The 12,071-nt window shown below is 39.3% G+C and overlaps 2 protein-coding genes across 2 annotated transcripts in view; one reads left to right on the top strand and one right to left on the bottom strand.

Annotated features, from left to right (window-relative positions):
• The window catches only part of LOC139118497 (cytochrome P450 4F4-like), a 34,035-nt gene extending 31,261 nt beyond the window's left edge, over nt 1-2,774 (top strand). Inside the window, exons 8-9 of the mRNA XM_070681805.1 lie at nt 115-262; nt 1,514-2,774. Coding sequence (XP_070537906.1) covers nt 115-262; nt 1,514-1,697 — 332 coding nt within the window. The 3' untranslated portion in view covers nt 1,698-2,774. The remainder of the gene's footprint in view (nt 1-114; nt 263-1,513) is intronic.
• Nucleotides 2,775-4,549: 1,775 nt separating this feature from the next.
• On the bottom strand, nt 4,550-11,092 carry LOC139118501 (neuronal pentraxin-1-like). The gene is made up of 3 exons (XM_070681818.1): nt 10,300-11,092; nt 8,351-8,947; nt 4,550-5,031 (listed from the first exon to the last, which is right to left on the bottom strand). Coding segments are annotated over exons 1-3 (1,260 nt in total). The 5' UTR covers nt 10,961-11,092; the 3' UTR covers nt 4,550-5,029.
• Nucleotides 11,093-12,071: the final 979 nt, after the last annotated feature.

The raw sequence follows: 12,071 nt of genomic DNA, 5'->3' as shown, positions 1-12,071 counted from the left end.
ACCCCCTATTTTTATTCTTGATTTTGAAAGAGAATGATTGAAAGATTCCTTGAGGAAAGTTAGAGCAAAATTTTAAGTCTTTCACTTAAGTAAATTTGTTGAACATTTTAACAGGTATGACTGTCAGTGCCAATATATATGCGCTTCATCACAACAAACATGTGTGGGATGATCCAGAGACATTTGATCCGTCAAGATTCTTACCAGAGAATGTTCAACAGAGATCACCGTATGCCTTTGTACCCTTCTCTGCTGGACCAAGGTACGCTGTTTAACAATAGTACTTCAGCATGAAATCACACATGGTGTTGCACATTAAAAACTCAGCTTACTTGGCTCAAAATCATACTTTTACAACGATTCATTCAATTTTCATTATTGTGTTGACCAAATACTAAAATATCAGGTCCCCTTTCAGCATGACAAGCAGTCATGAGTTCAGTGAAAAAGAAGTGTAAATTTATGCAGATTTATGCAAATTACCCAATTTCCTGACTTCTTCTTTCTCCCTTTTTCGACTTTGCAAACAAATATACCTCCACTTCAGCTGGATCAAATTTTGCAAAATTTTTATGGTATGTTCTTTAAAACGTATATAATAAATGGCAATTTGATCAGTAATAAAGTTCTTACACTTTGAATAAGAGTTATATTGGTCATCATGGACTTGAATAACTTTTTTTGAATGTCAGTCTTTCAACCCCTGCCATTTAAGAATGAGAATAGATCAGCCTAATGTAAAACAAAATTGTTTTTTTGCTACCCTAGTTTCAAATGAGATATTAAATTTCAAAAGTAGTGTCAAATTTAAGACTTAAATTAATTTTTATCATTAACACCCAAATTGAGGTTCTCTATCCCATCATCCTTTGCTACCATACCAAACTTCAGATTCTCTGCTTTTGGAAAATATATAGTATGGGGAGTTGTCGTATCATCTTTGATAGGAAATATTGCTCTGAAAAAAAGAATGTTGGTTAAATGCAATGTAATATGTTTGCTCAGTGCTTTAATTTACACCGTGGTTCTTGAAAGATCCAGATTTTTTTGAGCGTCATTATACACTGATGCTGCTTTCCTGTGCTACTCGTTCACAATAGTGAATGCTCACAGAGTTAGGGGGTATTTATACACTCTCCATGCCTTTGATACTTATGCCTTATCAGAGCTCATTATTCACTAAATCTGCTCAGTTGACTTGTTTTTTTGACTTATAACATATGGTAGTAATGTTCTACATGACTGGTGTATGCTTTTAACACTGACAAAGTTAGAAAATACTGTCTCATTACGTTTGACTTCAGCTTAGAAATATATTATTTTATTGATAAAGATAAGGCTGCAGATGGTGGGGTGCCTTTTTTTTTAGCTCACACAAAACTCTGTTGTTGTCGATGGTAGATGTGTAATTATATGCATTATTCTGTTTGTGATTCTAGGAGAATGTGTAGTTGCTGACATGGCCCAATACATCCTTCATATCAAACAAACATTTTTTTGTTTTTCTCAACAGGAATTGCATCGGTCAAAACTTTGCCATGAGTGAGATGAAGATTACCCTCATGTTGGTTCTGCATCATTTTGAATTCTCCATCGATGAAAGCAGGCCTCCAAATCCAATGTTTGCACTAATTTACAGATCAGATGGCGGCTTATATCTGCATGTCAAGAAACGCCAACCAGCGACATTGTTTTGATCAGCAGTGTGTTGTCTGGGTCCTGGCAGTTAGTTTACATATAAATGAAATGAAAATACTTAAGATACAAAGATATTGTAGAATGCGCCTCAGGGACAGATATTCAGACCATCAACATTTTTCAATACTTTTCTGATCTGGTGCCTGTGGGGTTCAAGTTTGAAGCTCTTGGAATGAGAAAGATGTTTACCCTTGTAGTTTTTTCGAAAATAAAAATCTTTCCTCCAGAGAGTTAACACAGGGACGGCGGCCATTTTGAATTTCAAATATCGGTAAATGTCAAGTAGTTTGTTTCTCTAGTACCAAACTTTGTACGGTGAACCCTGATTTTAATTCTTTATTTGGTAAGAGTATGGTTGAAGGTATCATTGAAGAATGTTTGAAGGGAAGTATTTCACTTTCGAGGCACGCCCTACCTTAACCCTTTGACCCCGGCTCAGGAAGAAAAATGTCTGTGTGATGTCATAGGTCACCAAGGGGTCAGAGTGCAAAGGGTTAAAGTGGCAGTCATAATACCAGGTTCCCATTAGTGCTCATTTACATTGACTATGTACTGTATACAATGTTAGCTGTTTATTCTCTTTGAAAGTTTTATCCAGGCAATCAATTGGCTTTGAGATAACGCTGATAAAAACCCGTCCATTTTTAGAAAGAGAAGGTCATTTATTCATCTTCATTGTGAAAATCTTAGTTACAGTCATGTACTTACATGTTCAAAATGAAACCAATGGTGATCTTCGGCAAGACAATGTACGGTAACAAGACCACAGAAACAAACTATTGGATACAAAACCATTTCTTGATGTCAGGTACATCAAAAAGATTGTGTACACCGGTATCCCATTCAATCACATTATATACGATTGACAGTCAGTATTCATCGACTTCAGGTCTGAACTTTATTAGTATTCATTTATACAAATCGTATTCATGAGCATTTTTCAGTATGCAAATTCTGGTTTAATGAGTCATAATGATGGAGAGTATTCCTGTACCTCAAATATTGCATTTTGTTCTTCAGGTAATGACTCTCTTTATCTTTGTAGAAAGAATCATTAAACAAAAGGAGTTAATGAACATATCTTTTCCATAGCAGGTTATTTGACTATGATCTTTCATAAGTCCTTATCATACTATGGAAAATATCTGAGTGACAGTGAACTTAATCAGTCCGGGTCAGCTCCAAAATTGGAGCGCTATACCATAATATTTTCCCCCTCTCATTAGCCAATCAGCGGCCAGCGCGCCATCAGTAAAAATTGTATTTCCTGGCAACCTCCACATGCGTCCTTCGTTACGTACGCCATACTGTGTCGAACTACCGCGCCGTATTCTGTCATAATGTCGAACAGTTGTGTGGCCACTCTGTCAAAACACAATTTCAAAATCGCGTACCAGTTTTATTCTGGCTAAGACAACCAAACCCCATATATCGCTGTGATTCCTAGACTCTGGCTTGAAGTCCTGCGAAATATAAATCGTGTACCTACACAGATCGTTCAGAATACCCCATTTGTGTCGGAGATGGCAGCGATACAAATTCTACCGTATGGGGAACAGTGTGTGGCCACTCTGTCAACACATTTTCAAAATCGCGTACCATTTTTAGTCTGCGTTTGACAACTACAAAATAGGTATCGTTTTAAAGCTCTGACATTGCTCTTCTTTCTTGCAAAATGTTATACGCGTACCTACACAAATAACCTTTATAACAGTATTTCTAATAGAGATGACGAACATCCACAAAATGATTCTCGGTACTTGAGCGAAATCGATAAACTTGGGGTAGAAATGAATAGTCAATATTTCGAATATTTGTTCACTAATCGGACTCCTTGTTGGACATGACCTTCTGCAGAGAACATGGATTATGTTGACTGTCGAAATTCGTCGAAATTCACAAGACAGGGGCTTAATAAAGCGGCCCAAAACTGCCGATCACACTTGGTGGGTAATTTGTGACCCAGCGTGACCTGTACTTTATTAATGATGTAATCTGGTCGATGATTGGCTGAATGCCGGAATACATTATCATAATGAGTCTCCAATTTTGGAGCTGACCCGGACTGTTAATAAAGACATGTTTTAGATCGGAGGGATCAAGTTAGTTTGGAATTGTAGGTGTGTCTTTGGTGTGCCACTTAAAGGTATACTGTCACCTGTTCCAATTTTGCCACAGTTACCATGGAAAGAGAAAATCTAACCAATCACAGATTTTAAGTGGGTGGCCACTTTTTAAAAACAGCGCCCTCACATGGGCATTTTGAATACCAAGGAACGCCCCTTTGACCATATATGGGCATATTTAGATTACAGGTGACTGTATACCTTTAAGCTGAAGCTCTGCATGAGTATTACCAATTTTCCAAAATTTTCAATTTGGTCTGTGAACGTTGCATGGTACGATGACAGGAAAATGTGCTCTTCTCCCATCAGAGAGACTGTCGTGATTATGACTGAAATGTCGATGTTCTTGGTTAAAAAAAAGAAAAATGGTAAAAACTCTTTTGCCTCGTATTGACAACTTAAAGTTTTAGAATCCGGCTCCCAGTAAAGTACAGTCACGTTGTGAGGACATCAACGAACAAAAGTATTCAGACAAAAAATTTTTCAGAAACATTGATCGTAGCTTTAGTGAATTGATCATGTCATCTCTTTGACGTCGTCACGGTTTTGTGGAGAGTAAATCTTTGATATAACTCTTTCAAAAGCTGTGAAAAATGGTCACTCTCAAACAAAGCCACAGTTGCATTTTCTCGCGTTCACTGTGTGTGTGTGTGTGTGTGTGTATGTATGTACGTGCGTACGTATGTATGTGAACTTCAAAAGTTGACTGTGCTGGGTTAGTATTCATTACAAAGTAAACAAATCAAAGGACACTTTCGCTTTTGCTAAGTTCATATAATCGATACTTTACAATTTTCTGACAACTACTGTAGTGATTTTTGGCTATACCAAGATGATCTCTGTTTTGCTATTACTTGCATGAGACTCAAACACATTAAATTTTCAGGTTTAGACGATTACCTAAAATTAGTAACCGGCCACTTATTGCCTGTGCGGCAATAATAAGTGGTCGCCTCACTGGTGTATTTTACTTTTAATACTTCCTTGGGTAATTATCACTTGAAAGCAGGATTGTCGTCGTGGCAGAATTTTAACATTTGGAAGGTTTTTCGATCTGATTCATTTTGTTAGCCTAAAGTAAATCCAATCTTAGATTTGTCTTGAATGCTAGTACTTTAAAATAGCCTACGAATCATAAGACGAACTTGGAGCGATGTGGCTGGCAAGTCTAATTCATAGGCCCTGGTAAACGTCACCGAATATGATTCTATAAAGAGAAAAGAACAGTATTGTCAATGACCGTAAATAGCAATTATGGAAATACATATCCTAAGTTAGCATGTCCTTAACGATGCGACTCAGGTTCAAAGGTCAATTTTAGCAATTTTTTTTTTTTTTCAAATTTCGAACCAGTGACACGTGGCCTTTCTCTTGGGGAAAGGTGTTGGGTCACATCGTACTGGGAAATTCCTGAAATATGACTAAAATGGCAAACTATCAGCTACACCGCGTGCCATTATTTCCCTTTTGTGTTAACGGTCACGGATTACCGACCACGATATCTTTAAACACGCAGAGATAATGTATAGGCTTGGCGGTATAGTGCGCATGCGCTATCTTCAACGTTATGAGCAGCGTTTTGAACTCCGCATGTATCGGTATGGCAAACAAGTCGAGCAGACCAAAGCTGGCGCTCGCGCTCAGTATACCGTCGAAAAAGCAAGCGATGTCCACAAAAGCGGACCTGAAAAAGACGGCAACGTGTGCAAAGGTCGATTAAATGTAAAACAGTCCTACTTTGGCTCATACTCCCTGCAATAACCGATCGAGAATGCAGTGAAGAGTCAGATTTGGCCGAGGACGCGGACGTGAACAGAGACGTGCTCAGTTCAACAACTATGAAAGTATTTGACACACTGCTTTTCGAACATATTAGGCTATGCTGATTACATACCCGAGTCCAAAAATTAGCCTGAGCGAGATGAAATTTCTGTTAGTTGCGATAATTTTATCACTCTTTCTGTACAAGCTTGGTGTTAGTAGCTATCGTGTTCTTTTATATTTTTAAACTCGAAGTTTCATCTTTCTATCGTGCAGCCTTTTCGTGTCTGCTGAGAAACCTTGAACAACACCGTACCCGACAACACGCGACATTTATGTCAAGGAGTTTCCAAGCAAGTGCACGAGTTCATACACACATGATGCAGATTCACAAGAGCAAGTTCACCGATCTGCTAATTTTTCGAAACGAAATGCAAATATTTTTTTTATTTCATGCCTTTTCTTTCTTTAAATATAACCAAAAATTAAATTACGTCAAACGTGGATTGCGAGGTTCACAAATGATTCTTGTGTGCGTGTTGTCTAAACTTATCTATTACCCACAGACTCCACAGCTGCTAGCTGGACCTCAACACTGAACGTAAAACAAACCCGGCTCAACTTCTAGAAGTGCTGAAACTAGCAATTTTTGCTATATGAGGTCAGTCATCAAAAGTTTGATTAAAAGTAAAAATCTCCGAAATAATTATTTGTGCGCTGGTATTGCGCAAGTCGAGTGACTCCACTGTAGACTAGTCGATACTCTGTCTCTCGGAACACGCTGTCGATGACAGCTGCAGTGTTCTACGCTACGGCGTGATTATTATTAGTTTGATAAAATCGGTACAAGAACACATATAAATAAAGTTTGTAAAAATAACACGAGTCAATCTCTCCCGTCGTAACGAAGGGCGACAAGTTTGGCAGTGCGGTCGTTACCGCTTGTGGGAACGTCCGGCGAGTCATTTCTGTGCAAAAGCTAAGAAAATACGACAGACTTTATGTTGTCAAGAGTTACATGTGTTCGTCTCATCTTGAGGTAGGAAAACTAGAAACTGACATCCCGTTCGCACAGTGTCGGTGCTAACATGTACTTGACAATCATGTTTCACAAAGAACATGCATAAATTGCCGATCGCGAGACAGGCGGTAGACAACTTGAGTCAAGAACAAGTGAATGCCCGACGCGATCGCGCGACAACAGCACAAAGGTCTCGATCGGATAGACTTTTTTACACAAGTTTCAACAAGTTTTCGACGTCTCAGTTCGTCTTGACTGTGAACACTGGTAACCAGATTGTAACCGTTGAGACAACAGTATACAGTTAATCTACTAGTTAAACGTTCCAAAAATGGATTAAATCGCTAATTACCCCTCTGTGTTTGTTGTGTAAATACCACCCACTGCTGGCACTAAGCATTTGCCAGTTCAGTGTATAATTTCTTTCTATTTTCACACGATCTGCAATCCTAAACATATTCTAAATTCCCAAAACTTACTCTAAATATTTCAACTTAGTCCTGGTGTAAGAAAATTTGCAGAAAATGGTGCGCGACTCAGACTTCTTGGCCATGATGTGTGATGCATAGGTCGTTTACACAAATTGTTGATTTCTCAGTTCCGTTTTTGGCAGTGCCTACATTATTCAAATAAGTATAAGTCGGCGGCGCCTGGACAGATTAGCCTGATTTTTCACCTGTGGACAGTGAATGAATATATCTGAAAGACTGTGTCTCAGATTTCCGATAAAAGGCCTGGAAGTGAAGATATCGTGACAAACGTGAACAAAGGCCGATAATTTATGCAAAAAACGTCAAGTTGACACTTTGAAGGCGCATTGTGCGAAAACAAAAGCGAATTTCAAAAATCCGGGACACTGTTTTTTGCCCAGTATACCCAGCCGTTGATTGCCGTAAACAGATCACCAAGGCCGATTGGAGATTTGTACTTACACTTTTTTGAGTAAAAAAACTAAAAAACACGTATTTTTTAGTAAAACAGCCATATGCGCACTGTTTTTTAAAAACTAACAAATTTTCTGAACTCTTCGGTGACCGAGCAGATAAAAAAGTACCACATGTTGGGTGTGTGACCACTTCTTTGTGAAAATGAGGATTGAAAATAAGTGACAATTAACCTGAGTCGCTACCTTAAAGGTATACAGTCACCTGTAATCTAAGGGGCGTTCCTTGGTATTGAAATGCCCATATGAGGGCGCTGTTTTTTAAAAGCATCGATCGCTTAAAATCTGTGATTGGTTAGATTTTCTCTTTCCATGGTAACTGTGGCAAAATTGGAACAGGTGACAGTATACCTTTAATTTATAAGATCTAAAGTAATTATGTGGCTAATGGGCGTTATGGAGAGACTAAAGCTACAGGTATTTATCATTTTTCTTCTGTGAACACAGAGATAAACGAATAATTTATAAACTAATGCTTAAATACTTTTGACTCCTTCATTTCATATGAAAAGCTTTCCTTTTTTTGTTTCGTTTGTCACCATATCGACAGTATCAATAAATATTCGGTTGATAATGGCACGGTCCCTCCTTTGTGGAGGGATCGTGATAATGGTAATGATTTGCCGAAAAACCCTATTGGCGCGGCGGCAACCAGCTGACCACGTAGCCTTACGTTTAAAATAAAGTAACACTGGTAAATAGCCACGATAAAGTTGATGCCTTCCTGTGTACGTCATTCGACAGCTGTTTGTTTATCATTCGTTTGATTTTAATGAACGTCATTCGACAGTGTGTACTTACAGCAAACGTTGGCGACTTGTAGAGAAACATCGCCGCCAATGTGAAGATCGATATTATTCCAGGCGAAGACATCACCGCCAATAGAGCAATTCTTAGCAACCTGGGCGATCTCAACATCGTTCAGAGATCTTGACCACATGTTGAAGGCAGTCATCTCTCCTATAAAAGCCTGGTCAGGGTCATAACCTCCACCAAGCGAATCCTGGTCTTGGCCTAAAACCAGTAAGCCTCCACCGGCCACCGCGCTTCCCGCACTCAGACCCGTTCCTGCCCTTTCGAGGGCGCCATCCAGGTATAGTCGCCACCTGCCTTCAATTGACGTCCACGTGACACACACGTGATGCCACTGATCATCGTTCAACGGAGGTGCTTCAATTTTAAGTTGCTGCTGCACCCATAGATGGACAACATCGTGACGGTAGAAGAGAAGAAATTCATTCGCGTTTGCTGTGACAGCATACGACACAAGTCCGGCCTTTTCATCGCTTCCATTTGATTTCATCCATAAACAAACGGTGAGCGTTGATAGATCAGGAACAGGTGTCGAAACTACTACATTTGTGTCCGTACTCATTAATTTTATGGAGGCCAGTTGGTCTACAAAAGAAAAACAGATATGTGTGTTTGTATACAGAGAGAGAGAGAGAGAGAGAGAGAGAGAGAGAGAGAGAAAGCAGTGTTCTATTGTTATGTATGTTCATATATATGATTTTATATAGATACACAGATAGATAGATAGATAGATAGAAAGACTGAACAATTTCTACGCAGAATACGATGGATAGCACACTTTTTCCTCCATCCCAATTCAACTTCATTTTGCAAACAGACGTATGGCTTCAAGTTCACAAAGAACCCACCCCCGATCGACGAGCTAAAAGAATTTGAAGACAACTAGTAACTCCCGAGTACATCCAACCAAGTAAATCAGTCCTCTCCGTAAACATGAGTATTCATAGCAACAGTAAGATATTGTTATGCAACAACTGTCAATCTCAACCAAAATTCCACCACCTGCGGAATCAGCGATGTTTAGCCCATGTAGATTCACTCCAGTCTAGTCTCCTGATGAGTGAGTCTCGCGACTCACGAAACAACGTTGTAGAGATGAAATTGTAAAATCAATTCTCCAGCAACGTACCCTTATATATCTCGCTCTACTCTTGTATTGAGCACTTTGTATCGGACAAGTGGTAGTGGACCAATTTTGCATCTTTTATCGTGAAATTAATCTTAGGAAAATAAATTCTAGATTGTAACAAAACCTTCGACACAAACCTAATTTGCCTTTAGTTACAATATGCAGATTGCTATATTCATTCATAGAAGATAATGTTACACTGTAAAGACGTGTTTATTGTCGTGACAAATAGGTCAATACAATTGGATGGTGACGTAATGTCGATTTAACTACAAATGTTATCTCATCTACTTTTCTTTTTACATTACACACTTGTTTTATGAGTAATTTGCAATATTGCAACATTCAGCTATATGGCACCTAACACTTTTGAGAAATGAGCAAAATATGAAAATTCAATTATCCCAAATTAGTTCCAATCGTGTTTGTTTAATGTGTAACCTTCAGTCAATATTTGCTACTAGTTCACAGACAACAGATGTCTAGACAGACTGGTATCCCTAAAACACGCATCACTTGATGGAGTACAGGTACAATGTCCGCAACAGAGATTGCTGGGCGGCGTGGCAAATTATAGCCTAGCTAGTGAGTCTGACAAATAGCCACTGGGTCAAAGACTCAGAGACAAGATCATTGATGGAGATGCGGATAAAGATCCGGACACAAGTACCACATGATCCAAGTGTAAACAAACTGAAAAGAATTAAGCTTATGTGTGTCACAGTTTTTCCTGAAATTTTTTTAAAAACAAACGCGGAAGACAAAGAATGTACTTTCTTTGGTCTTGTAAAGTAAATTATTTAGTTACCATGACGAGAGCTGTGCTTGGACAGTTCATTTTGCAATAGGTAGATTCGTTCGTCTTTTTCGTCTAATCTTTTTTGCAGATCTTTTATTTTCTCTGTCTTCGTCTCAATGGCGTCCCTTATGTAACCAATCTCTTCTGACATTCTTGCAACCTCATCCAAGAGGTACGAAATAATATCAAAATGTTGGTGAACCGACTGTTGCGTGTTGTCTTGTTCTTGTTTCATGATCTCAATTTCGGCGTCTGTGTTCTCAATTCTCAACCCCAGTTGTGTAATGTCGGTCTCGATGTTGTCCACTTTGTTGATCGCCTGTTTGAGGTTGGGACAACCACCATCACCATTCATGTTGAAAGTGAAAACGTAGGCACAGATGTCGGATCTTGAGCAATAATTGTCCCCGGACAGACATTCGACATTTTGAAGCAATGCTCCTTCGATAGAAAGGACACTGATATGCAGAACAAAGAATACTTGCCGTAAGTGAAGTTTTCTCGCCATTTTCCTACTGCATGTACTGGGGAGTTGCGTTAGTACGTTTGCACTGCACATCTTATTTGCATACAATATTTCTGTCCATGGTCGAAGTGACCCCGAGGGCTGCAGCTGACCTTTTTTTTCACATGCCAGGTAACATAATTTATTGCTTTGTAGTAAGATCATATGGAAGACCGGTCACGACATGCGACATGCGAGTTTTTAAAACTGCGATCTGCGGTTAGGGTTAGGGTTAGGGTTAGGGTAGGGGTTAGGGTTAGAGTTAGGGGTTAGGTTTTCTCTCGTAAAAAGCCTTACTTCGCTCTCTTAACCCTGGAGGTTAGTACAAGGAACAGAAAAATTGTATAAACGGCATAACTTAGGGTTAGTTAGCGTTAGGGTTAGGGTAGGGTTACGGTTAGGGTAGGATTAGGGTTAGGGTTAGGTCGCAGATCACAGTTAAAGACCCACGTCGTATGTCGCAGGTCGTGACCGCGCGGTCTTCCATACATGTCGGAGTCCTAACGTGGCCGCTATTTCTCCCAGGGTGTATCCATTGTAGAAGTATGCAGAAATAAGCTCGTCTCTACCTCTGTAATCCATCGTTAGGAGGAGAACGAAATGACATGTATGCAAAAGCCATATTAGTTTTGCAACTCGCACGTCGCAATTTAAGAACTCGCATGTCGCAGTTTGAGAACTCCCAGGTCGCAGTTTAAAAAAACTCGCATGTCGCATGTCGTGACCGGTCTTCCATAAGATCAAAACGGAAAACGACAGTGAAATCCTGTGCACAAAAGCATGGTCGGCCAAAACCGATAAATAGGAGAGGGTGAAAAGAAAAACACAGAAAATTGTATCAAGCAGTCTTCAAACTTTCCAGCTCCATCTAGCAGTACACCGTTCGGTAGGTTTAGCCCAACCTATGGTGCAAGGGCTAGTTTAATGCCTCTCTTGATTCTTAACCCTAGCCCTTTAATACATCTGCGCCCTCACCTCAATGTACTACACCTTTCGTTTTCCTATGGACTGAGCACATGAAGGCGCTGCTCACACGCCCTGTGACTCCAATCGCTTTACACATTCATGAAGATTTGTTTATTTGCCACTTTGTTGGAATAAATTTTTCTTTATAAAAAAAAATTGTTGCAAGCACCACGGATTCAAATACATGTAACTTCATATGTGATCTTGTCGAAGTTCCAGCCCATTATCTCGTCGAATGTAATTATTTACTATAAACTTTAGACACACACAGTTCTACAGCAAACAATGTTAAACTTGAAAGCAAGTACGT

Source organism: Ptychodera flava, chromosome 2, assembly GCF_041260155.1.
Source record: "Ptychodera flava strain L36383 chromosome 2, AS_Pfla_20210202, whole genome shotgun sequence".
Classification (NCBI taxonomy): Eukaryota; Metazoa; Hemichordata; class Enteropneusta; family Ptychoderidae; genus Ptychodera; species Ptychodera flava.
This window is presented reverse-complemented; position numbering and strand designations above follow the sequence as displayed.